General features: G+C 39.4%; 2 protein-coding genes across 4 annotated transcripts in view; both read right to left on the bottom strand.

Moving 5' to 3' along the window:
- Positions 1-1526: 1526 nt before the first annotated feature.
- Positions 1527-10989, bottom strand: NELFCD (negative elongation factor complex member C/D). Of its 2 annotated transcripts, XM_085241535.1 has the most exons (15): positions 10834-10989; positions 10438-10553; positions 10210-10319; positions 9527-9636; positions 9116-9223; positions 8006-8158; positions 6537-6667; positions 6009-6174; positions 5229-5363; positions 4750-4889; positions 3994-4108; positions 3627-3722; positions 3258-3398; positions 2800-2929; positions 1527-2429 (listed from the first exon to the last, which is right to left on the bottom strand). In XM_085241535.1, the coding sequence occupies exons 1-15, from the start codon at positions 10897-10899 to the stop codon at positions 2395-2397; spliced, it is 1752 nt and encodes a 583-aa protein (XP_085097661.1). In that variant the 5' UTR covers positions 10900-10989; the 3' UTR covers positions 1527-2394. The 2 variants fall into 2 exon arrangements, with proteins under 2 accessions (XP_085097661.1, XP_085097662.1); XM_085241536.1 differs by lacking the exon at positions 3627-3722.
- A 3817-nt stretch (positions 10990-14806) lies between these two features.
- The window catches only part of GNAS (GNAS complex locus), a 135785-nt gene continuing 124407 nt past the window's right edge, over positions 14807-26184 (bottom strand). For both annotated transcript variants that reach the window (XM_085241538.1, XM_085241539.1), the window contains exons 6-12: positions 25756-25810; positions 22875-22948; positions 22445-22503; positions 21251-21371; positions 20616-20746; positions 19498-19565; positions 14807-18652 (exon numbers count right to left, since the gene is read on the bottom strand). In XM_085241538.1, the coding sequence (XP_085097664.1) occupies positions 18506-18652; positions 19498-19565; positions 20616-20746; positions 21251-21371; positions 22445-22503; positions 22875-22948; positions 25756-25810 (655 nt within the window). In that variant the 3' untranslated portion in view covers positions 14807-18505. The remainder of the gene's footprint in view (positions 18653-19497; positions 19566-20615; positions 20747-21250; positions 21372-22444; positions 22504-22874; positions 22949-25755; positions 25811-26184) is intronic.

The raw sequence follows: 26184 nt of genomic DNA on the forward strand, positions 1-26184 counted from the left end.
TCAATGCCACAGTATGTAGCAACTATGATGTTTAAAAGAACAAAAAACAAACACAACCTCAAGTGAAGTTCCATTACACACACAGCTGGAGCTACAACTTATGAGGAAACTGTTGAGGGATACCAGGGAACAAAGAAACATTCCGATGGTGTACAATACAACTTAATAATCAATCTCCAAAAACTACTGTAAATCAAACTAACCTGTGAATTATGCCTTACTCAAACCTATAGATAAGTTAAAGCCTTTTACTGGTGTAGACAAGAAGCAAAACAGTTTCTGTCATCTGTTACCTCTCGGTGGATAATTTCTGCAACTTACCTTGGCTTTATCTGTCAAAGCAAGGAGTCTGCTCATCATCAGAATGTAAGTTAGGGCTGGCAGAGTGGTGAAGACCCACAGATGAATAAGGCTACTAGAGTCAAGGGTGAAATTAAGATTGTTGTGCTGTTCTGATTCTCTTTGATATCTAAGAACATGTTTTAGACTAGTTAGGCCACATTCCAGCAGGCTGGGATACTTCAAAGCCTTTTTTCTACATGTAAGAATCCTACTCTAATCAACAGGTGTTGATCACCCACCATTCACCTCTTCAGCATTAAAGATCTGGAACAGACATTTTAACTCTAGACAAAAAGACAACCAAGAATCTCATGAAGTGTGTTGGTTAGTTCCATGTGCCTCTTTGTTTTACCTTAGTAGAGTGACTTCACAGTGCCACTAAGGACTAATTCTGCCAAACTGCAGTGCCTACTGTAAGTGTCATTCAGCAGAATAAGGGAGTGTAACAGTGCTATTGTCAGTACTGTTAAGTATTAACTAATCAAATATCACTTACATGAATGCAGAATTCAAGTGTTCAGAGGAAATGATAATAAGCTTGAACACTGAGAAATGTGATTTGTTTGAACAGCTGGCAAATTTGCAATGGAGGTAGGAACAAACTGCTCTTGATTATCACTAAGATGATATGTGAGGCAGGGCTACAATCTAAAATGAAGACTTGTAGGGCAGGTTGTTTCTGCAGCTGTTAATTCAACTAAGAGAGGAAGTCAGGAACCAAATATGTATGACGATTCTACATAAATATTATGAAGAGAAGATCTCATGCAAGTTTAAGCACTTAGATATCTACTCAAAGATATGCACAGAAAGGAGGGTTTGAAGCTGTGCCTAGAAAACCTACCAGTGAGGGAAGGGCTGAAGAAAGGAAAGATGCACTCCTTTTAGAAAGGAGTGAAGAATCTGTACAACCAGCTTCTGTCTGAAGCTGTCATGGCAGCCTGGAGTTTCCATTCATAAATCGCTGACAGCAGAAAGGAGCAAAATGATTTAGTTTTTAAATTTATGAAACAGTTGGACCTAAAACCTTCACCTTTGTCTTTTAGAAAACAGGTTTTTCAGGAGGCAGATGTGCTTGTAAGGCACGCCCAGGCTTGTTTGTGCCCCTTTTAAATACTTTACATGTACAGGGAGAAATCCAGGTTGATGAACAGAAACAGAGTGGACTGATACTTTCTAAGAAGTCTCTGGAAAAGAACAGACCTTTATTTAAAGATACATTAAAATCTTGGGCATAATCCCCCACTGTTCAACCAGGACAGAGTAGAGATAAATATTAAAAAAACCAAGCCACATCACAGTAACAAAGTTTTTGCACGCTTATTTTTCAGACAGCAATAGAATTCTGATGTGGTAATGAAACTTACCAGTAACATTTAATGCATCTATTTAACAAAAAAATAGATTCTGAAGGATACCACACTCACATCAGATTAATGTGTTAATACAAAACTAACCTTGATTGTTACCACTCCATCTGTATTACATAAAATGTGGATTTTTTTCATAGCAGTATGTGTGTAAGATATTTAGAATTCTAATATAATACAAAGCTGAGGGAGAGGTGTTATGGATTCTCTGCAGCACAGAACTAAGTACACAGATTTTTTTCCTTTTTTAGACTCACAAGATGAAAGCTGACAGCATTCAAGATTTAATCATCAGAGGACTATCTGAAGAACGTTTTTAGTGGGAACTACCTGCCCCGTTCTTCAGGTTTTTATATACATTACACAAAGAGAGACAAATTCTGCAAGTAACTGAAAGGAACATTCTTTGAGACAAGTCTGCCTCCTGCTGCCCTCTTCAGAATATTCAGATTTATACTATTTGTTTAACATTAGAAAATCCTTCAGTATTATTTCATCTTCCAAATTGCAATAACAATCCTCTGACAGAAGGCTTAAGGTCACCACGCAAGTCAATCAAATGCCCTTCAGCCTTTTCTTCCTTTTTTTTTTTGTCGCTGGGTTGCCCAGTTACAGAACCTCACTGGTGGAGAATATGTCAGAGCAGTGACCACGTGCTCTGCATTCTTGACTTTTCCACTGCTTAGTTCATCACGATAAAGTTAGATTTGCAGTGAGCTTAAAAGAAGAAATGAAATAAAGTGTTCAGTACATTACTCTGATTTACTTGCTTGCATGTGGATTTCTCTATTATGTTATTAATTAGGATTTTAAGGACCAGATCACTTTAGTCTAGGAAATAGGTGTACTATGAAAGACTACTTCCTTCCTTTACTTTCTCTAAGACAGCAGTACCTCTTCAGAAACAGCATTTATCTTTAAGCTCCTCTCTACTACTCAGATTCCTAACTAAAGGAAAATTGCTAAACATAGGTCCATAAAAATGAAATAATCTGTTAAAATATCTGGTAGGCATTCCTATTTTAGCAATCCTCCTCCTAAGCATTGTTTACAAATTGTAACAAATACACAAAGAAGCATGACTTACCTATAAACTCCGTGACAGGATCATGTTCACCTTCTGTTTTAATAGTACCTGCAATACTTTCATTCTCCAAGATTGGAAGAAAAAGCTGTACGAAGTCTGAGGTATATGGAGGAGCAATCACATCCAGCACCTGAAATGCAGACAGAACAGGATCATTCTTCCAGGTAGACAAGTGGTAGAGGCAGTATTTAATTCACAATCTTCTCATAGGCACTGAAGTATAGTTACACTTTTAAGGCCTTTTTTTCTCCATACAAGTTATCAACTACATATTCTTGTGGTACTCTACCCATTACTTTAATACTTTCAGAAATCAAAATTCAGTAGACATGTGTTGCTCAGAATCTGCTTTCTTACCATTGAGAATTTTTGAATTTGAGGCAAGCTGACTTACCATCCAAACATATGCATCAAATATTAAAGCTTATTTCTATATGTTAACCATTTTTTCTGCTGACCTCTGTAACAAAGTATCTGATGAGAGAGATATCTGTGTCTAACTTCTCCAGGCATTTGCGGATATAGCTGACAACAGGCAGGACGTATCCTCGACTAAGTAAGTGCACCATTCTATCCAAGAGAGTCTTCTTCAGTTCCAGCTGATAAAGAGGGAAGGGTTGGAGGTGGGAAGAAAACCAACAGGTCAGGACTCTCAAAACAGTACTATTTACATTGCTTTTTTCATGGATTCAATATCTACTACGATGCTTGCTAACCGTGATCATATTCCTAAATTAAATTCTTAAAGCTGCTGTGATAACAGCTGTTATTCTAAGCAAGCATATATAATATGAAGGAACATAAAAAAGGAATCCTCTGAGAATCACCTGCTCCATTACATCAAGCTGTGAATGTTCTGTTTCAAAGAGTTTGACAAGAAGTTGTAAAACTTGTGGATGAAGCAGCTGATGGCACGTACTGATCTGCAAACAAGATGAGAAAGTATGCTCATCAAAACTTCACTTTAAAAACCAATGTGCTGGTCCTAGTAGAAAAGTTTGCACTCACATCCACTGTCAGAGGTAAATTCTTTTATAAAAAATTATTCCAGTACGCAGAGCTGACAAATCCAAATAACTCTGAATAGAAACAGATCCATCTTTGTATGTTTACTGACCGTGAACTGAATATAGTTCAAGTTAGAAGGATAAAAATTGCTTTTGCTCTCAACAGGACTTATTTGTACATTTTTACCTCATCCAATAATGCCAGATGAACAGGAGTGTGATCAGTCTGCAGCTGGAAGTATCGGGGCTCTGACACCGTCCAATCCACCCACTTTAATACACCCATTGCCACCACTGGAAACCTGCAGAGGAAGAGATCACTTTAGAAGAGGACCATCCAAACAACCAACCACCATCTTCCAGTATATTCTAACGATTGCCAGAATTTCATAGTTTAGCTTAGGCCAGAACTAATCGCATTTGAAAAGCTTTGATTGAAAAGTTGTCATCACATCAAGACGAGTCCTATCAAAACAGAAGGAAAAAAAATAGGCTGGAGAAAAATTCTTTCTATAAGATACTTCCTGCTCAGCACAAAATGCTAAAAGCAGTCCACAAGATTAATATACACTCAAAGTTTGTTTCAGTTTGTTCAATATCTGCTATTTCGTAGTGTTAAGAAGAGAAGACATACCTATTGCTAAGAAGGCTTCATTAGGAAGACAAAACAATCTGTCACCCTTTTCCAGAGGCAGGGCCAAACATGCTGTGCAGTGTGAGAGGGGCAATTTGTCAATGTCAGCCAGAATTCACGTCTTCATGAAGGAAGGATTTCAAGAAGTCAAATGTATAATTTTGAAAGCTGCTTTCAGACCAGATCTCACTTGTTCTGAAGTAAGGATGTTGTCACAGAGCTGCCCACAAAGGCACTTCCCTGTAGCATTCGTCATAAATGGTACTTTCCTTCCAACAATGAGAAGTTAGGACTGGTTTCTCTGCTCACCTGATGCACTGATAAAGAGTGCTCAGCTCTGCAACCAACTCTGATGCTCCTTTGTTCTCATTGCAACACAGATTGTGAACAGTTTCAATGGCTTTTGAAGTTGATTTCAGCTCATCCTTGTTTATGCTCACTCTCTTGTTCTGAAAAATGCAAAGTTTGAATACAAACATACAGGGAGTTTCTGGTTATTTAAGCAAAGGAATTGTAGCTTGCCATAACCCTAAGACTACTTTGTATTTCTCAAAAGTTAGATTCATAAGCAAGCTTTAGAAGAAAAAAGTATCAATGAGCTGAAATATTTAATTCCGAGGTCACTGATAATTTTTCTTCTGAAAACTTGCCTATGAATCCTGAAACATTTCTCATTAAAATAAATAAACCAAGCCATTTTAAAGTGACCGAGTTAATGACCATGCATTTATTCACACAGTTAGACTGTAGGGTGAGAAAAACACATTATGACCAGGACTGAACTTTACCTTTTTCCACATCTCCACTACACTGGCTGCGTATGCCAGTATGTGAATGTATTTATGCTTGTGGTCCTGGTTGATCTTAGCACCTGGTTTAAACAGTGACTGCATGAAGAGGTCCAGAAAGGCAGGTACTCGGATCTGAAGAAAATGAACAGTTGATTAGAGTCTGAGAATTATGAGAAAAAATGTACTTTTTTTTTTTTAATCTGATGTACCTTCCAGAGAATGAGACATAAAAAAATTCCTCCTCAAGAGGAAGTTAGATGGTTTTCCAAAGAGATCTGAAGTTTTGACAACCACACTCAAAACAAAAAGAACAACAACAAAACAAAAACAAAACAAAACAAAAAAACAACAACAAAAGAGCAGAAAGTTATAAATACTGCAGAAATCAGTATCATTCAAGTATCCAAATGCCATCATTTATATATATTGATCTCATATGAGATCAAGGCAGCAAGAAACCTGAAACATGCCATTTAGGACTGCTCAACTGATTTTCTTGTTTGTTTGTTTTAAGGAAGGAATTTAATTCCTTACCTCCTACCTATTAGGAATTTTTAAAAATAATTTATTCCATGTAAAAAGACAGCTTAAAATAATTAATGCAAAATACAATATAAACAGTAGCCTCACATTTTGACATCATTTAAAAGATAGAGGGATGAGCCAGAGTGCTAACTTCTGTTCTGTGCTGATACATTTAGCACAATAAGACCTCAGAATTTTGAGTGCTACTGCAATAGAAGAAGTTTACAGATGTTATGAAGAGAAGCTACTGACCAGTTCTACTGGAGGTGGGTCCATGCTGGTAAACATTTTGAACAAGACAGTAATATCTGCTGGATTCAGAGCCCCTTTGGACAGCATTGCACCGAGAGCCTGACAGGCACGAGGGTAGGAGGCTGCAGTACCCAGTGCTAAAGTGATCTGACTGGCATCGTGGCCTCTAGGTGAGCAACACAAACATACAAAGCAGCTTATTTTTTTCGTTTAGACATCCTGGCTGTAGCCCCGTTTGATTCTAAAACGTGCATCAAATAACAAAAACGATTATTTTTAACAAAACACCAAGAGCTGATGATTCCATTTCAGGTCTCCCAGTACTTGACATGAAACGTATCTCATTCTACGGATTTTAACTCTACAGAAAAAAGTGCTCTATTCCAAGTGATTTCACTCCACCTCAGTGTGAATAAAAAGCTGAAAATTCTCCTTTTGCTGGTCTAAGGTAAGTGGGAATAACTAAAAGAAGCAGTTTTCCAAATCATGGTGACTCATATGTGACTAATGGACACAACAGGCACTCACTTCTCATGAGCGTATCGCTGAACCTCCTGAGCGATCCGCCTGACAGCAGACCCTCCTTGCTCTTCTTGAGCTAATATGGACATCATGGATTGAGCAAAAAGGTACGTGTGCTCCCCATGGCATACCATCTTCTGTGAACACACACATCAAAAACGTTATCAGACAACAAGAAATATGTCTCTGTGATTATGCTGCCTTATCAGCAAAGCTTTCACTGAAATCTACTAATATGAAAAGGGAGAAGGGGAAGCAATCAATGGCCAAGAAGGAAGTGCAGAAAAGCTGTCTACTGCTGTGCACTGATACTATACAAGAAGAAATGGCTACATTGAAAACTTGTATTTGTTAGATGCCAGAGAGGAAATTCTAGCCTGCTAACCTTCAGTTATTTACTGACCAGTACTATTTAAAAAGTAAACCAAATATAAAGCCATGTAAGCCATCACACCATTTCACAATAAAGAAGACACGCTATGTTAATTTAGTTAGAAATTTTCACACTGACATGGATGATAAAACAATTCTTTTTATTAGCCAAGGAACTGATTAGGCTGACCTCGAGATCTTGCATTAACATAAAAGAAGACAGTATTGCTTTTTACGAGGGCTGTTCCGAAAGTAATGCCCCCTGTGTGACCTGGTGTAGGGAACCTGCTTTGGCAGGGGGTTGGACTCGATGATCTCTGGAGGTCCCTTCCAACCCCTACGATTCTGTGATTTTATGATGTCAGCCCACCACCTCAGGGGCAGATATTGGTGCTACGGCAGTGAGTTGAACCTTCCCACCAATGTCCTGTAATATGTTGTTGCTGTGTGATGGATGGCAGCAGAGGGGCAGACTGACAGAACAGCATCTGACATGGGAGTGCATATGGAGCAAAGGTGTGCCACTGAACTCCTCATGTGGGAAAATCTGCAACTACTGACATTCATCAATGCTTGCTGAATGTTTACGGAGACCAGACAGTGGCTGTGAGCACAGTGATGTGGTGGGTGGTGCATTTCAGCAGTGCTGACAGTGACAGTGGCCACCTCCGCTGGTGCAGCTTTGTAGGAGCGCAGCATGCAGCTTTGGGTCATTGCTGGCAAAAATGCACAGATAAAGGTGGTAGCTGCGCTGAAAATTGGTGTTTTGTGGCTGAGAATTGGCACTAAGAAATGGTGTTGTGCTTTTTGTACCTGAGATAGTTTCCATGGAAATAAATAAGAGGAGTTACTTTCAGAGTGACCTACATACTTTACAAAATCTATTTGACAAACATAGGAAATGTCACACACATTGCCCAAAACGTTCCTGCCACAGAACAAACCAATTTCTATTTTTGAACTCGTATATAACTTTTCTTTGTAAGATTCTGTATGACTTCATAAGATGCCAAGAAATCCTGCAATCCCACAGCGATCTGCACATCCTAACTGGAAAGGAACAAAACTACTTTTTGAAACATAGAAAGGAATAAAGGACTTACAGCAAACTCTGGGAGGTTTTTTTCAAGGTTTTCTTCTCCTCCATCTAAAATTGTTGCCAGAGATGTACGCAGAACTCTGGAAAACACCTCCAGTTGCTGACAGGCTGTTGAAACACTGGTTATTTCTCCTTGATAACCAGCGTCAGATATAAGCTGTAACAAAAACAACAACAATAAAAAGTCACAGAAGACATGTATTACTTAATATTTCAGATATCCTAGCAAGTCTAGAACACACAAAATACGAGATTTGTATCTGCATACATTTATTGCACTTCATGTTCATTAGTTAGACCACACAAAAGGAAAGTAAACCATAATGATTTGTTCTGAAATAGATATATTCTAATATTTCCTTTCCCTGTCTCAGAGACATAAGAAACTGAAGTGTTCCATTAAAGCACCAATTGATAGAAATTTGTGTTTTGCATAGGAAACTACATGAATTATACCTTCCATATAAGGTAAGACCATCTTCTGACATGAGATTTTGTGCTTTTACTTTGTGTGTGCCAACAACATCCATAAAGCAAGATCAGAATTGGTATATTTTGTACTCATATATATAAATACAGATCTGTACATATGGAATAAATACAATAACCAGTAACAGGGTTTTATGCACACACACACATATGCCATCTGCAAAAGTCCAGGAGAGGTAGGAAAAAAAAAAAAACAAACCTGCAAACAAGTATTTCCCAATACATACAAAATAAATCTGTTGTTATGGCACAAAAGCAAGGAAAATATGCAAGGGAAATAGACAGCCTTGGTGTTTTCTCTTAAGCAGCATACTAAAGTTGCACTGTTAAATTAGAACAAAGGTTTACCTGAAAGCAAATTTACAACCCAGTAAATATAAAAATGCCACTTAGAAAACAGGTGATGCAGAATTTTCAAACCCTAGTCAGAGCAAAAAAATCTCCAAAAGCAGAACGTCAAATTGGAAAATGACATTCATAACTTGTAGGGCAATTTCTCCCACATTTTAATAAGCAGCATCAATAGGAACACATATGAATTACAGGTAACACTACAGCCCACATTTGATGCCAGAACAATAAACCTCTTAAGGTTATTCTTATATATTGCACTTCAGTGTATTACCTTCACAGTAAAATTAAGCATTAAACAGTCTGGATGGGCTTCTGCCAACTTGTAAAAGAGATCTCTCCATGTTGTATGTGCTATCATTTGCTCAAGCCAAGCTGGAGTCTGAAAAGATTAAAGCAACAGAAACAACCATAAGAATTTCAACTAGTGAAGATCGTTAAAGTAAGCATTTGACTTCTGAAGAATCCAACGAGTTGCTATAGAAGACTTTATCTTATCCATATAACTTTCCTAAATTATCAAAACTTCTCAGGAGTCCAGATGGTTTTCCAAACGTGGTTATTTTTTAACCAAAGAGCGTGGAAGACACCTTTACTCACCACCTACTGGTCCGTCACACAAAGACATCTGCCTAGGCACAAGCGGATACTCATGTAAAGATGACGACATAGATTTCATCCATACCTCTCCTTCCTCTGTAAAGATGGAATCTGCTTTCCGAGGGTCAAAATGCTTGATAAGTAAGCTCTTTAAATGGTTTTCTACAGTCTCCTGAACTTGCACTGGCTCAACACCTGTAGAGAAGGGGGAAAGAAAAAACTTGGTCGATGCAATCTGATCAAGCCTCTTACATTTTCCAATAACATTCTGTTACGGGAACAGGAAGCACTCAACAACTGAGTGGTAATTTATCGTTAGGCAAAAGATGGGAAAAGAGCCATCAGCTCTATTATCAAGCCACACAGTTACACACGTGTCCAGATTCAGAAATTCTCATTCATTTTTCCTAAATGCAGTCTGCACTAAGGAACACAAGCAGGTTACACCATCCATCTTCTCTCACTTCCTTCAGCAATCAGGATAACAGCAACACCAGTAATTGTACAGTCGTTACTGGGTGTTACACCAAAATATCCTAAACACAAAAGGAATTACCAGGACTGGTGCAGCACTGAGAAGTTACACAAGGATGGGAAGGAAGGGTAATACTCATCCTGAAGACATTTTTCACGTAATAAAGAATTTAGTGATGTACACGTACAGGACAACAACTGGAATACGATCCAGTCTCGGGTTTACCACCAATTCACATACTTTTGGTGCAAGGCAGCCTACGGACCCAAGTCACACAGCATCACCCACTGTACCTGTCTGAATGAGCCACTCTGCCAGCAGGTTCACCGTCTGTGCCACTGCAGTGTAGTTTTCAGACAGAAGTTGGATAACGTTCTCCGGTGAACCTCCTGCTTGGAAATACCTAATGGAAAGATCAGAGAAGAGCTACTAGAAAATTACATTTAAAAAAAAAAAAACAAAAACCAAAATTCTCACATTTCCATATAAAACAGCAGCTATGCACAGGGAGCTGCACTCACCTTTTCAGCGTGTTAAATATCGACGGCTCCATGATGTAGTCAGGGGTTGAAAACTTCTTCAGGCACTCCTGCTGGACTTCAGCATCATCTTCCCCCTCCCCATCCTCATCATCTTGCTACTTGCAAACACAATCACGTCAGCCACCTCCGCTATTTCTGGTGCACCCCCTCTATTTCTATAGGCAGGCCGTTTTTGCTCACACGCAGCACTTCAGCACACGACCCGTTCCCCAGAAACAAACGCTTTAACACGACAGGCACCAACCCAGCCCCACCTCGCTGCCCTTCCCTTCCTTCCGACGCCCCTCCGCGCCCCCCGTCCCGCACCGCGGAAGGCTCCTCCCGCCCGGCCGCCTCGCGCCCGACGCCAGGCCGCCCCGCGCCCTCAGCGCTCACCGCCCCTCCGTCCGCTTCGTTGCCCCACTCCGCCGCGCCGCCCTCGAAGTAATCCGCATCCTCCATGGCTCCGCGGCCGAAAGAACCGCGGCGACAGCCGGAACCAGGCCGCGGCCCGCCCCTGGGCGGAGCGGCGCGGAATGGCGGACCGGGCTGCGGGGCGGGGCTGAGGGGCGGCACCGGGGCTCGGAGCGGCTCGTTGCGGGGCGGAGGTCGCCGCGTTGGGGCCGCGGGACGAGGCGTGGGCCGTCAGCTGGAGAACGTGGCGAGAGCGGGATGCGGCACGCGAGAACGCAGCGCCCACACGAGCAGGAGAGCAGCGGAGTGCTGCGGGCCCACGGGCAGCAGGCAGAGCCGGAGCGGAGAGAACGGCTTCGGAGTATAATGAAAATCAGCGTAATAGCTTCACTGGAACGAGTCGGATGGCCTTTGGTTTTAAATGTGCGCTCCCATCTGTATTTCTCTCATTTCTGTTCACCACAGCATACAAAGAAGAAAAAGCACTCAGACTTACCCAAGTGTCCCTGGCAGCTTTTGTTATCCTGCACATAAACGCAGCACATTTCCCACCCAGCACACATCTGACGATGGTTCCTGTGTGAAATATCCTTCAGCTGCGGTTCCCAAGGAACGAGGGTCCGATGGGGCACGGAGCGCCGACGTCTGAGCCGATGAGTGCTTAGTGCAGCACTGAGGCCATAGGGGGAACTGGGAGGAGATGTGGGTGAAGAAATGGGGGAAACCCTTTTTTGGGGATGGGTATGGGAACAGCTCCTCTAAAGGATTAACAAATGCACCAAGTACCTAATGCCAATGTTTAGAACCCACCCATTTATCAAATTTTGTTACTGTTCTTTTGAGCAAATTGTTGAACGGCTTTGAGATTTCTTACCTAAAGTGCTTAATGTGGTGCATGTGATGAAATCATCAAATTTCATTTGGTTTCCTGCCTGGAACAAGAGAGACATCCCAAACTGAAGGGCTGACCTCCAACAAAAACGTTTGCCTTATAGCCACAATTTTAAAAAATACCCATCCTGGAATTCTCTGTACACTCATTCTCTCTGCTCCTTGCAGATTGATGCTAAGAAAACTGGTGTATTTTGCATTAGCCCTTTGCAAATCAGGCAATACATTTAAATGAGTTAAGGCATTAACTTTCCCACTGAAGAGGAAAGTAGAGTAGCATCAAGTCAGGCCTCTTGTGTAAGAGTTCCGTAAGTGCGTTCTGTCATTCCTTACTTGGGGATATCCTGCATCTAAAGGGAACACTCTTTGGGCCGTGGTGTTGGACCATTGGTTGCAGGCTCCCCAGTTTTAAATCACAGATAGTTTACAACAGCCACTGCCAGTAGCAGCACTGGGCCTTCAGATGGACCTTTGTAGCCCAGCACAGCTGGCAAAGCTGTGGGAAACAACTCAAGGTTAGCATCCAAACCTTCATTTTAGATGTTATGTCTTCAAGTTAAAAGCGAGCAGAAATTAAAACATACAAATCATCACACACACTTCAGGAAAGATGTGTGGCCTCCTGTGGTTCTAGTCAATACAAAACATCTTTCATTAATACCTCCAAATTTTACGTGGACACATATTTGGTTTTAACACAGTGCTCCTCTCCATTTGCTCTTCTGATACTGCCATGAGAATACCAAAAAAATACCAGACGTTAAGTGGAATGGAACCCCTCTCCAAGCAGCCTTCCACTCACACGCCCGATGAGGGGATCCAGAACCCTCACACAGTTCTTTTCTCAGCTTGATCTCTGCTGGCACTCCAGCATTTTGGTTGTAAGAATGATAACATTCCAAAATTCATATCAAATACAGGAAAACTACAAACAGAAACACTATTCTTCGCTGCTAATAATGTGTATAAAATTCACAACTTCAAAACGTTACCTAGTTTGCACACCAGGACGACAGCATGGAAGGAACTCCCAACCTTACTACCTCTGGACTAAGCCTGTTCTTCATCCAAACTGGAGTAGTAATTGATTATGAACAAAAGCATTACCCTCTCATTTAATATCACAACTGGGTGAATTAAAGTGAAGAGAAACACTCACACTTTAATTCGTTCCCATTTGTTTACTGGGACCTCAACTACGGGCAGCACGTTATGTTACATTAAAAAATCCTGTAGCTGGCATCCATCCTCTCCCTCCAAGCTTTACCGTTCCCTCTGGGCTGAGGACCATGCCTAAAGCCTTTATTTTTTCTTGTCATTAAAAGTTTTTTGAGGCAGAATTCCTAAGAGGGAAAAAAAAAAAAAAAAAAAAGCTGTTGTTGCTATTTCAACATTTTCTGTAAACTAAAAATAAGGTTTTTGGTCAGATATCCTTGTTGCACAGGTATCCATAAGCACTTGTTTGTGTTGTTAACCTAGAGAAGAGCTCCCTATTTCTGCTCAGAACCATGCCAGGTTCATAGAACTCAGAATTTATTTTAAAAAACCTTATCATCTTTATGTGTTTAATGCAGTGTGAAATGATCATAGTGCCTCACCAAACTGCTCTCCCCAGCAGAAATGTGCATCAAACTGCACCCACTTTGCTCAGCTCAGTGCAGCAAAAGTAGTCAGGGTAAAAAACAGCTTTAACTTCTGATAACACAAAAAAATCAGAACTGCAAACAATTAAGGGCAGTACTAAGGGCTGGAATTTCAGCTATCGCTGCAATACAGAAATACCTGAAGCACTTCTACCAGTCACCAAAACACATCTGCTCACAGTACTGAGCTCACTGGTTATGACTGGGATTAGAACACATTCCCTCTTGGAATCTGTCCCGTCAATCAGCAGATTTCTCAGTGAAAGGCTTTCATCAGTGGAGCTTCAGAACTCATTTTGCAGCTTATTTTATTTCCAAAGATACTTCAAAGTTTGTCAGAAAGACTTTTTCCAGTGGACAAATTTTCAAAATTGTCAAGCTGCAGAAGAAGGGTTCACTTCTGTTCTTGGACTGCAAACAGATGTTTGCTCGTAAGTACTTTTATTGGTACACAAACTAACCTGGTATGAGGATCTGCTCAGGTTTCCACTGACAGCAGTCTGTGGCCCTGATGCTTGCGGTTAGTGGGAATTTTATCATTGAGTTCCACAGAAGAGGTGTTGTAAGTGTTGGCACTGTTAGAAACACACACAGCCCATGAGATTGGCTTGGGGGAAAGAAGAGAATTTGCTCTCTTCCAGGACACGTTACATCACTGTATATCTTGCAACATCGTCGTTATTCATCTTGGACATTGTGCAGCACCAATCCCAAGCTGTATCGGGATCACTAAGGCACTGCACTGGCACTCTGACAGCACGGGTTCTATCTCCTCATCTGCGGTCTATTTCCTCTGCAATCATATTTATAACTTTTGTTTTTCCTGGTACATCATTTTTGACATCTGAAAATAGAACGCAATACAAAACATCCCAATCGCTCACAGGAGCGCTGTGCCACAACTAATTACAAGGTGCTCAGACTTTAAAGCATGGTCGTTAATATTTCTGTGCATAGATTTACTGGGAAAAGCAAATTATGCTGCAGGTATCAATTATGTGCAACACACTGAAACAGAACTAGCTTCGGTTCCTCCAAAGCTAATGGCATTCTCTAGGTTAAATCCTATCCTCAATGCTGTGATTCAGAATACTTCTCAGACAAACGAAGATACGCCCTTAGGGCTCCTATCTGGCAACCGACCCAGTGCGCCGTCGTGCTTTTGCATCAAAGCCTTCTTCCAACAACTTACACTGCTCCAGTTTGAGCCTCTGACAGAGCAGTTTCAAGATGCTTTCAGAAGCTGCTGAATGTTTTTTGTTTGCTTTATAAGTCTACAGTTAATTTACCTCTCCACATTATTAAAAACCTTCAGGAGATAACACTAATCTGATGCATCGCATTGGCTGCTGAGTGTGTACTGATGTACAAACTGCTAAAAGTTCTTGCATTGAAATAAGTTACTGCAAATGCACAGTAGCTGATTTTGAAACCACAACATCTCTACAATTTATTATTACTTTTTACAAAATACCCAAAGTGATCAGACCATATTGTAGGTTACTGGCTTGCCAAAGGTTATGTTTTTAAATCAAAACCATTTCTGAGTTACAGAAGTGCCAAAAACAATCTTGAACCAGTATTTTTTTTTTTTTTAAACCAACCCCCATCCAACGGAACAGTTGTATAACTTAAAACAGAAACAAAATTTGTGTTGGAAACTGCTTAAAAACCAACCCACCAAATCATGCTAGAGCAGTAGCCTTGTATGGCAAAGATTTAGCTTAGGGCAATTTAGTGCCAAGATATAGACCCTTTATAATGGAAATACTGACACAACCTCGACTATAGTGATGCAAATGTGCCCTAAAACACTGTATTTGCTTTTATTAATAAAAGTGGTAGTGTTTACATTTGCAGGTATCTTACACTTCAGCATCACAACGAATACTGAGTAGAATGAGTAAAATTTTGGCTGTAAGGTCAGAAGTTTCCAAACAGATGAATGAGACAGAAGTGAAAGTCCTCAATCATAAAAACAAGAAGTTCAAATAAATAAATAAAACAAAACTAGGAAATATGGGTAAGCATTAGGTTGGAATGGTTCAATTAACTGCAAATTATGGCCACTAAATTAGAGAGACAGAAGAAAACACAGTAACTTATTAAATAGCAAGCATTAAAGCTTTATGGTTTTGTATTAAAAAAAAAAAAGAAGAAAAAAGAAAAAAAGAAGCTGTTAAAAATAAGACTTGCGTTTACCAGGCCACCAAACTGCATGGACTAATAAAGAGACTAACAAAGGCAATACTGAGACATTAAGACACATACACACTCCATACTTGTGCAACTCAACTCTATTCAAAACAATTGCCTTTCTCCTCACTTAAAAAAATGCATCCCCTAAACAATTCTGTTCATATAAAGCTTTCCAGGAAGGTTTCTTAAACTGTTACTGTCTTACACAGCTCACTGTTATGATGTACCCTTCTCGTTATCAGAAGTTGGTTTATTTGTTGGTTGGTTTAAATGGAGGGGCTTTGCTTCTCCCAGGTGAGAGATTACACTCCCTACACCACAACAGGTTCTCCCCTTTTATAAATTTGCTGTTTACACCAACTCCTCCCAGGCTTAAGAGGATTAAGGGTTGGCACTAAATTAAACATTTTGGCTCCTGTAACTAAAATTAAGGCTCACAATGGATTTCCTTTTCACTCTGTGTGTCCCACTTTTACCTCCCTTAACCAACAGGCACTGGATACATTCTGAAGTGACTGAGGGCCATTTTGAGTCACGTTCTCCTACGTTTCTGTCAAGTTCAGGAGACAACTGTCTAAATGCATGAACAGGAAAGAGAATTTTTCAACAACAAAGATCAACTGCAGCTAATATTTTTAGATGATTTAGTGTCTTCTGAAAAATCAATAGCAATTTTGAATTATTTGGAGTGACTGGGATACGAACTCCATCAAATCCCAGCTCTTCACATACATGAAAATGGACTAGGTGATTAATTTTCATTTACAAGTTCAGCCACAAAAGCAATGCAAACTCGCAATCCTGAACAGCTGCAGTCTGAGTACTGAAGGCATCTGATACCTGAAGCAAATCTAGCTGCACAGACATCACTGACCACACTCTCGTTTTAATTTAAACTGGACCTTTTCTCAAAAAAGAATCACAGATCTCAGAAAAAGGGAAACTAGTGTGAAAGGCAAAGAGGCAAGTGTTCGTTTTCCTTTTAAGTCACTGCATTAAGATCCAGATCAGTTTAGGGGTGTAAATGAAAGGGAGTAGGGGTGTTTGAGTAATATAAGCTAACACTGTTCTAGATGTGTTATTACAGTTGTAATTTCTGACTCTGTACAAATTGTACACGTAGGTTTAGACACATGAAAAAGTAACACACTCACAGAGACATAAAACACCTAGGTATAAAATATAAAGCAGTGTAGTAGTTACTAAAATTACATGCTCTCTTATTGCTACAGTGATTTTTGCTCTTTTTCTTTTTACTGTACCACATGTTGTTCTAAGCATATAATTTGCATAAATTATTCAAGTTTAAGAAAAATCCACACATCTTCACTTTAAGCTACTTATATAGTTAATATAAAACAAAAAGGTTCTAAAGTATCTCTTTATTAAAAGAGAAATAAAAATGTCATTTGAAACTGGAATTCAGTGGCCAAATCCAAGGGCAGTGCACACCTTGTCATTCTGGTAGAATTTTGCCCACGCAGCGTAAGTGGAGGTTGGTGGGGTATTTGGCCCAGTCTAGAGATGGTCACCAGACCTGCATGATGCCCTACGTGTTTGTTATTGTTCTGTTTTTGTCTTTAGCAAAAAGGACTATGAATGACCAAAGACTAACATTTATAATTTGTAGCAAAATTTGGTTTATGTAGAAACAAGCCATGTTTTGCATTTGGATAGAGATTTAAATGAATTAAAGCTAAAATTAAAAAGCATGATGCTGCAACATCTGGTCACTTGTTGAAGACCTCACTTTTAAAGTGGTTAAGTTTGCACAATTTATACTTTTTTCTTTTTTTTTTCCTTTTTATCTTTTTTTTCTTTTTTTTACTAAACAGCATTTTTCCTTCTTTTATAAACCAGAAAAACTAAACTACAGATAAATTTTCCCTACCTTGAGCTAATGCTGCAGATAGGGTTGACAAAGCTGTACAGCGCAATCAAACATACTTACATCTTAGCTCATTGTACAGGTACAGCCATAATCAAGGCACAAAGATCTTCTACAAGTTATTTTTTTTTCAATAAAGTTGTACAAAATAATACATTTTACAGTCTGTACAAGAATAATAATCCAGCAGTAAAATAAAAAATGAGGGGAGGGAAGAAGAAAAAGAAGGGAAAGACTGTGAGGACTACAGTCCAGATAATGATTTTTATAGCAGACGGGATCATCAGTGGACAAACTGAAAACAGTGTGTGGTTAACTCTTTCTGCGATCACAGGCCATATGCAGTTCAATTCATAAATGTCCATGGTTGTCTTAAGACCACCAAGACTGGTTTTAAAAATACCCTTCCGAAAGGTAGCAGTTGGTTTTTGCACTGTCTAGGTCTGTTGTAGAATTGTCAGTATTTCCGTTCAAAGCCACATTACAGTCAGAGAACCAAACTCAAGTGTCTGTCTTCAAACTTGGTCTGTGACTTGGCACCTTCTTTAGTCTGATGCAGTGAATGGTACAAAGTGGAGATCACGGGTTATATGATTATGCCCACAACAGTGCTAAATTACCTAAAGTATTCTCTCCCCAATTTTTGTTTTATGCTTTAAATTTCAACCCCCAATTCTTTCAGGTGCTCCACGTTCAGGGCTTTCAATTAATTAGTTTCTTTCTTTCTTTTTTTTTTTTTCTTTTCTCTCTCTCTTTTTTTTTTTTTTTTTTGCTTTTTTTTTTTTTTGTTAATAACAGTGTTAGGGAGTCCTCATGGAAATGGCCTTTAAGTGTTAGGGGCCATCTCAAACTGTCCGAGGGGTAAAGAAGCAAGCTTAGAAGTGCTGCTATTGTCCAGCAAGGAGAAAAAGTTGAGGGGTGCAAATCAACGGGAGATTCAAACAGTTCTCTTCCATCCCTTGTGGGCAAGGGTGTTTTTTTTCTTTTCTAATAAGGAATAAGGAGTCCAAAACACAGAAAAAGGTGCTGTCCATCACAACAACTCGTATTGGCGAAGGTGCATGCGTTGAATAATGTCCCGACAGTCATTGAAAACCCTCCGGATGTTCTCTGTATCCACTGCACACGTGAAGTGAGGATAGCAATAGTGCCTTCCATCTCCACTTGCTGTGCTGATTCTCTGTTAAAAGTAAGAGAGAGATACCAGGTTACAATAAAACCGGAGAAAACAAAAAAGTCTCAGACCTCAGGTGAATGAAGGTTAAGGTAAGTGTGTGTGAGCTGTGTCTTCATAGGGATTTCTCACTCTCTCACCTAGAACATGGCATTTAGAATGACTGTAATTATATGTGAGAGGTCACCACGTACCAGGGAATTCTACAGTTGAAAGAGAACTCAAAAAGTGCTATTTCATGTATGTTCAGTGAATTTAGTCACACAGCTCCTAGCAAATCACTGCACGTAGAAAGTGGGAACGTGCCTCATAGTACAAATCTCTTTAGCCCCATTTTACACTTAAAAAAGCCTCCCTGAAAATCTTATTTTGTTCCAATATAAAATGAGCTCACAACTCGATTGCCAAACACAGCATTACAACTGAATTTAATAATACCTAAAACCCCTATGACTAGTATAGCTTTAGCTGACAAGTCATGGAAAAACTACATGAAAATATATCATTAATATTTTGCTGATGGTGCATCTTTTCATTAGTCTTTGTCTTTAAAAGTGATGAATAAAAGCCTGGCCCCACTAACAGCAGCAGCATTTCACTCATTATTCTCCATTTGAGGTTTCTTATTTCTCACCAATGCTTTTGCTGTTTAATTACAGTCTGCATCAACAAACGTACGTGCAAGAGCAACTAACAAAGTGCTGAGCTGTAAAACGTGTCTGTTTTGTGCAGTGTAGACATCAAATAGAAACTACACGAGATGCAGTAGCATTTTTCAGTATTAAGAAGTGCCTAAAGCCTGAATTTAAGAAGAATCACATAAGTAATATTGAATGAAAGAAAATACTTACAAGAAACTCGTCTCTAATAAAATACTTGGCCCTTGTAACTCTGGGATCCTCACCAGGCTCTGGTGTTGCTGATAAATAACAAAATAAGCATCTCATTAAAACACATTTTTTGCTGATAGCTCCAAAAATTCATAGCTTGTCCTGTTTTCTGTTTGCATGGGATAGAAACATTCGTATTTTGCAAACCTGACTAAGAAATAAAACAAAACATAATATTCTAAACAGCAAGGTATTAACATTTTTAGAACAAAGTACTGTTGAAGTGTCTCTAATACCAGACATCTGGCAGATTAGAACAACGACTGCAAGTGTGACTGAAAGGAATACACTCTTGCTATTCTTGGGTCTCACACCAGTAGCAGTAGCTTGGAACCAGTACTAATGAGGTTACAGATAAACTGTAATGCTAACTGTATATATTTCATTTACTACTGGTCCATTCATGTACAGAGGTATGTATCTGCACAGTTCTGTGAAGAAGGCCCTTCATTGTAGAATTCCTATTAAAAAAAGGTTCAGTCTGCTGACTTGTGGCAACCATCTCAGACAGCAGGGTCAAAGTTGGTCCTTTAGATATGTGTCAGATTGCTGCAGCATCTCTCCAGCACTACTAGTATAAGCTGCACTGTACTCTACCAGCAAAGTAACATGATGAAACTATTAATATATTAAACAAATAAAAGATAGGATTGTCACATTATAAAAACCTAAAATAGAATAGAATCATTCATTTGGAAGGGACCTACAAAGATCATCTACCTACTCCAACTACCTAACCCCTTCAGAGCTAAGCCAAAGTTAAAGCATGTTAGAGCATTATCCAATTGCCTCTGACTACAGACAGGCATGGGGCATCAGCCACCTCTCTTTAGGAGATCTGCTCAGGTGTTTGATCACTCTCATGCTAAAGAAATTTTCCCCAGTGTTCAGCTGTAACCTCCTCTATCACAGCTTTGTGCTGTTCCCTTGTGTTCTAATTCTGATGTTACTGCTTGGCTAAGAAACAACAAGAATTATTTATTCTTGTGATTTTCAAATTTTACCTGAAATTAATAAAAACACAGCAAATGAGATTAATAACAAAATTATAAATTGCTGATAAAACTTAAAAATCTTACCATCATCTGGTGTAGTGTAGCGAGCAAATTCTGGAAAGTAGTCTTCAATTTTAGATTTCCCTGCCAAAACTTTCTCTGCTAGCAAATCTTGTTTATTCAGGAAGAGAATTACTGAAATGGTCCGTAGCCACCTACAAGAAATTGAAGCTGGATAACTTGAGACGGCATAGCTAGGATCATGTAGTAAAAAGAAACACAGTCTAGCTCTGAAGACAACATGTCACTGTGATCCAATACAATAACTGTGAAACGTGATTTTAACACGTGAATTCAGCAGTGCGATTCAGACTGCACACATCCTGAGGTTTGGTTTATGTGGTTCCAGTGCAGGCAATGAAATTTACCCTCTGACTCCAAACACAACAAATAAGTGAGCTTACAGTAGTAAATTAAGAAGTGGTTATCACTGCTTTAATTACTTAACCCTCAATACGGCAACTACCAGTTTGTAACTCTCCAAAGTGTTCTTCAAGAAGCTGAGTGCATGAGACATTAATGTAACATGAAGGCAGCTGTGAGCAAAGGCTGGCTTAAACAGGGCCAAGAGAAGCAAATAATATATGTTACTCTCTAACAAGTCTTCACCAGGATTACTAGTTTATTCGATATTAACAATGAAACTTCAACTCACAGACCTGTTGTTCCAGATACTCTTGAAGAGATTTAGTGCTTCTTGAAGCCGATTGGTCTGATTGTCCTCTCGTATAACCATGTTGTAGCTACTGCTGGCCACCACAAATATGATAGCAGTCACATCTAAGTCAAGAAATATTCATCAGTTAATACCAACTTTAAGAAGAAACATCCAAGAATTTGAGTTCACAAAAAAGCTGCCAAAGTTTCAGCTTCATTAGGAGATAAGGCCAGAATGCTATTATTTTCATAAGCAATATGTACCAGAAATCTAAAAAGGTCTGGAGATATTCGTAGGATTACAGAATTCAGATTTCTGTGTTTCTGTGTGGCTGTGCTGCTCCATGCCACTACACTGACTTCTAAGATCATCTGCCTCAGACATCAACAGCAGAAGGGATGAGTCAGATCATGAGGTAACAGGAAGAGGAAGGAGCAGAGGTAAAAACCAAACAGATCTGTTATAAATAGCACAGAAGAAAATACTGCACAGTAGTCTCACATATATCAACAGTATTCAGCTGATACTCCCGTGACAGTTAACTGCAGTGAAGAGAGTTCTAAACTGCATTCTACCTCACCTCTTCTGTAGGATCTCACTATAACTTGTCTAAAAGGAGACAGACATCTGCATAGCTTCATAAATATTTTGTCCAAAGAACAAAGAAAAATGTTTTCATCAACATTAGCTTTAAGAAAACTTGTGTGGAGAAAGGTTTCACATCTTAGTAGAGACAGAGAGATGAAATAAACAGCTTTAGTGAAGGTATGGCAACACTTCAGGATATATAACTACCTCATTTTAATTGTATGAATGTTAGGAATAGTCTCCTACAATAAGCTGGACTATCAGTGTTAAGATTCCAGAGCTCACAGAATGACTGGAAAAAAAAAGCCAATTAACCCTATTAAATAAAGAGAGGAAAGCTGAAGAAGATGAACGGGCTACGTTAAGTTATCAAGCTTTAATTCCTTCCCTCCTACATTCTCCTTTCCCTACACCTCCCAGATCAGAGTTACAAAAGCTTACATCACACACACACACACACACACACAAAATTCCATCCAGTGTGACTATTCAGAGAATTCCTTAGCAAGCTACGTGGAAAAGAAGATGGCTTTCACAAGGTGAGAATATAAGACCATCATTAAAATGACGTGGGTGACTATTTTATAAAAACAAATTCTGACCATACCATTAAAACACTGGATCCATTTTCGGCGTTCATCTCGTTGCCCTCCAACATCAAACATACTAAGGAAAAAAAAAACAGTCACAGTACTTCTCAGGCAGATGAAAACAGCACATGTAAGAAATTTTAGGACCATATCACGAAACTAAAAGAAATCAAGCATTATGAGAACCTTAACAGGTTGACATATGCAAGCAGGGCTTTCACTACAAAATAGAACTGTGTGCTCTCACTCATGCCTATAGATAAAGAGTAAGAAGTTCTGGTGTCCGCACGCTGCAGGTTCATTTTCATCCTTTCAAAGATAACACTGAAAGAGGCCCTGCAGCAAGTCAATTGAAGGCATTACTTCCTCCAATTTATCTCGGTTCTTCTGCATTGTATTAAAGAATGGGGGAAAAAAAACCCAAAAAACAAAAGAGAGGACACTTACTGAAAATTTACTTTGTCCACTTGAAACTTGGTTTCAAAAATTCCCGATGTCAAAACTCTGCATCTGAGAAGATCCTAGAGCATAAAGGGAAAATAACTGATTCAACACATACTTTATAATTTTTCATAGATCCAGCAAGAGAAAGAAAACTTTTTAAACAGTGCTCACAATGTGCTACAAACAGAGAATAGAGCATTACAAAGCTGCACTCTGATCTTGTAAATGCCTACACACATATCCCTGTGCTCAACTTTAGAAGCACATACAGTTTCACACATACAGTGTGGAAGAGAACACTTACAGGTCACTTACAGTAAATGTGAAAGTTCAGACCAGTGGCACAATCATCACTGCAGATCCGCATTCACTGATTTCAGTGGGACTGCAGTGCACAACAGGATCCTTAAGCAACTACCAACCCATTCCCAACCTCAAAAGACAGATCTCTCCCCCCAGCTACTCAGTGCTTGGCTATTAAAGGAAATTTCCTGAAGAAATAAAAATGATAACAATAATTTGAGAGCTATCAAAAATTGAAATGACTATAATTGCTGCAAAATCCTATCATGTAGATTGCTCTGAAAGTAATGCCTCTATTTATTGCCAGGGAAACTACAGGAGATACAAAGAGCAAAATAACATTATTTGATAAATTCTCAGCTACAAAACACTGTGTTTTTAACATAGTCATCACTATGCGTATTTGCCAGGGATAAAAAATAGCATGCATGCTATGCTTGTATAAATCTGCACCAGCAGAGGTGAGCACTGTTTCACAGGTGCTATGCTGGCATTGTTGCTAGGAAAACATTGCCCACATAGTCCATCTTTCATCAATCTGAACAGATGGAAGTCAGACAGTGCCAAATCCAAACTATGTGGTGGGTGTGGTAGGACAGTCCAGCCAAGACTGACAGCAGACTCCATGGTCCTCAAACTGGTATGAAGCCTGGCATTACTGCGCTGTAAAATAAAGGCTGTCCTCTTCTCTGACCTGGCTCTGGAAGTATGAGTCTTCAGCTTAAGTCAGTGTTGCACTGCAGTGGTCAGAGTTGCTGGTTTGTCTGGCTTCCAGGGAATCCAGAAGGATCACCCCTTTCCTATCCCAAAAGACAGTGCACATCACTTTGCCCCTGACAGCTGCATCTCAAACATTTACTTTGAAGGAGAATTCACATGTAATCACTCCACAGACTGCCATTTTGACTTCATCTTGTGGTGACACCACATCTCATTGTTGGTAATGATGATCCAGAAAACTGTCACCTTCAGCCTCATGTTGGTTCAACAGATCCTGGCAAACTTGCAGATGGTGTTCTTTCTGTCCATGTGAGCATCTGTAAGGCTCACCTGGTCCTACTGTTTCCAGTGCACTTAAGTTGATATTCAACTCTGTACACAGCTCCCTGATTATTATCTGCATGGATGAGATAAAACACTCTTCATGTCATGGTGTGACAACTGTGCATGGCCATCCAGGACATGGCTTGCCTTTCATGCTGCTGTTGCCATTGCTGAGATGCACCACCCACCATCTCACTGTGCTCACATCCAATGTTTGGTCTCCATAAATGTTCAGAAAGCGTCGATGAATATCAATGGGTGCCATTTCTGCTGCACAGGGGAATTAAACTCCACAATTGATCCATCCTCACTTCCATGTCAGACACCATTCTGTCCTATTGCCTCTCTGCTGCCATCCGTCACACAGCAGCAAAATGTAACAGTGTTGGTGGGAAGGTTCAAACCCTGCTGCCATAGCACCAACATCTGCCTCTGATGTTGTGAGCAAACATCACAAAACAAGAGGCATTACTTTCAGAGCAGCCCTCTTTAAAAAAATAAAAACATACTGTTGTGTTTTATTCGTATGCACTGAAAAGCAGTGACAGTCATAATGCAGTGCCTAGCAGGTAATTAATACTGATGAACCTATTTTGCATAAGCATCAGACACAGTCCAATGGTAACTTACTACAAAACACCACTCTGAATTCTCTTAAAGGTTTCATAATTTAAGACTCAAAGTTTGGTGTTCTTTATAGTAGATCCAAATAGCAGCCAAACTGTAACATTTGGAGTATGTAGACAAAATCATGAAGAGATTGTAAAAAAAAAATGCATGTGCACAATACAAGCTCTGTTCTTACCATGCAGGGATCAAACTGGTTAGTCAAAGTCAAAACCACACAAAATCCAAAGGTTATACAACACTGTTAAATCATTAAACAAAGTGGCTACATTTTAACATCAGTTGTAAATTACTGTTGTCTGGCTATTTTAATACTCATTTAAATACACATATTTAAATATTGTTCTAGCTTCTTCCCTGGGTTTCAAATAGTTTATAAATTCTAACGCCGTAAGACACAGAAACAAGTTTGGAAAAGTGCATTGTCTGGAGTTCTGCACCACTAGAAATCAAAACAAGTGTGATAGGAAAACAGCCAAACAAAAACCACTGCTTAGCTCAGGAAAGAAAATGTAAGGAAGCAATTTAATTATTAATTGCACTCAGTAGATATTAGAACAAACACGTAACGTCCCAGAGGAAAATGCACATGGCCCTGTTTTACTATAAGCTTGCATGGAGCTTGGATGCTGTCAGTTGTCCCAAAGAAGGGCCATAAATAGCTGTTCTCACAGTTACCAACGCAATCCTTACATACTTATTAGTAATTACTCCAAGTAAATAATAAGAAATGTACTTGGCACAAGACTCAAACAACAAAGTAATTTTTACTGGAATACTGAATATGTACAGTACATGGTAACGACTACGTTAGTGCCAGAAAGAGCAACTGGGAAATTAATCAGAGAGATATCCTAAAAGACAGAGCATGCAGATATATCGTGTAATCCCTTAATGAAACTTTCCTTACCTGGTCAGATGGTGTATACTCATTTTGTTTGACTATATCAATCTTGTCTAGAAAACTGGGAAGAAAAGAAAAAAAATATTTTTAAATACTCAGGAAATTTAGATAGATATGGGTGTTCCCATATATCAGTAGGTAAGCTATAATGCATTCAGTTGCACCAAGTGCTGAATACAAGGAAAATGCTCAGCACTGGGAGCACACAGCCCTGCAGCCAGCAGAGGGCTGCAGCCACAGCAGCACCCAGCACTGCTGCCTTTGGGCAATTCTGTCCCATCACCTGAGCAATGTAAGCCGTCCTGCTGGCGTAACACAATGACTCCAATGAATTACCTACATGTAATAATCCTGAAAGTAATATTTATATGTCACCAAGTCATTTAGTAAATGAAATCTCTAAACTGATTTCATTACAAGTTCAGTTAAGTGTGA

This window comes from Meleagris gallopavo, chromosome 22 (genome assembly GCF_905368555.1).
Source record: "Meleagris gallopavo chromosome 22, MGAL_WU_HG_1.1, whole genome shotgun sequence".
Classification (NCBI taxonomy): Eukaryota; Metazoa; Chordata; class Aves; order Galliformes; family Phasianidae; genus Meleagris; species Meleagris gallopavo.

Coding starts and splice junctions, on each gene's coding strand:
- NELFCD (XM_085241535.1), bottom strand. CDS start 10,899: ATGGAGGATGCGGATTACTTCGAGGGCGGCGCGGCGGAGTGGGGCAAC. Junction 6,668..8,005: donor AAAACCTCCCAGAGTTTGCT/GTAAGTCCTTTA, acceptor GTGTGTTCACAG/AAGATGGTATGCCATGGGGA. Junction 4,109..4,749: donor ACTCTTTATCAGTGCATCAG/GTGAGCAGAGAA, acceptor CTTCCTCTGCAG/GTTTCCAGTGGTGGCAATGG.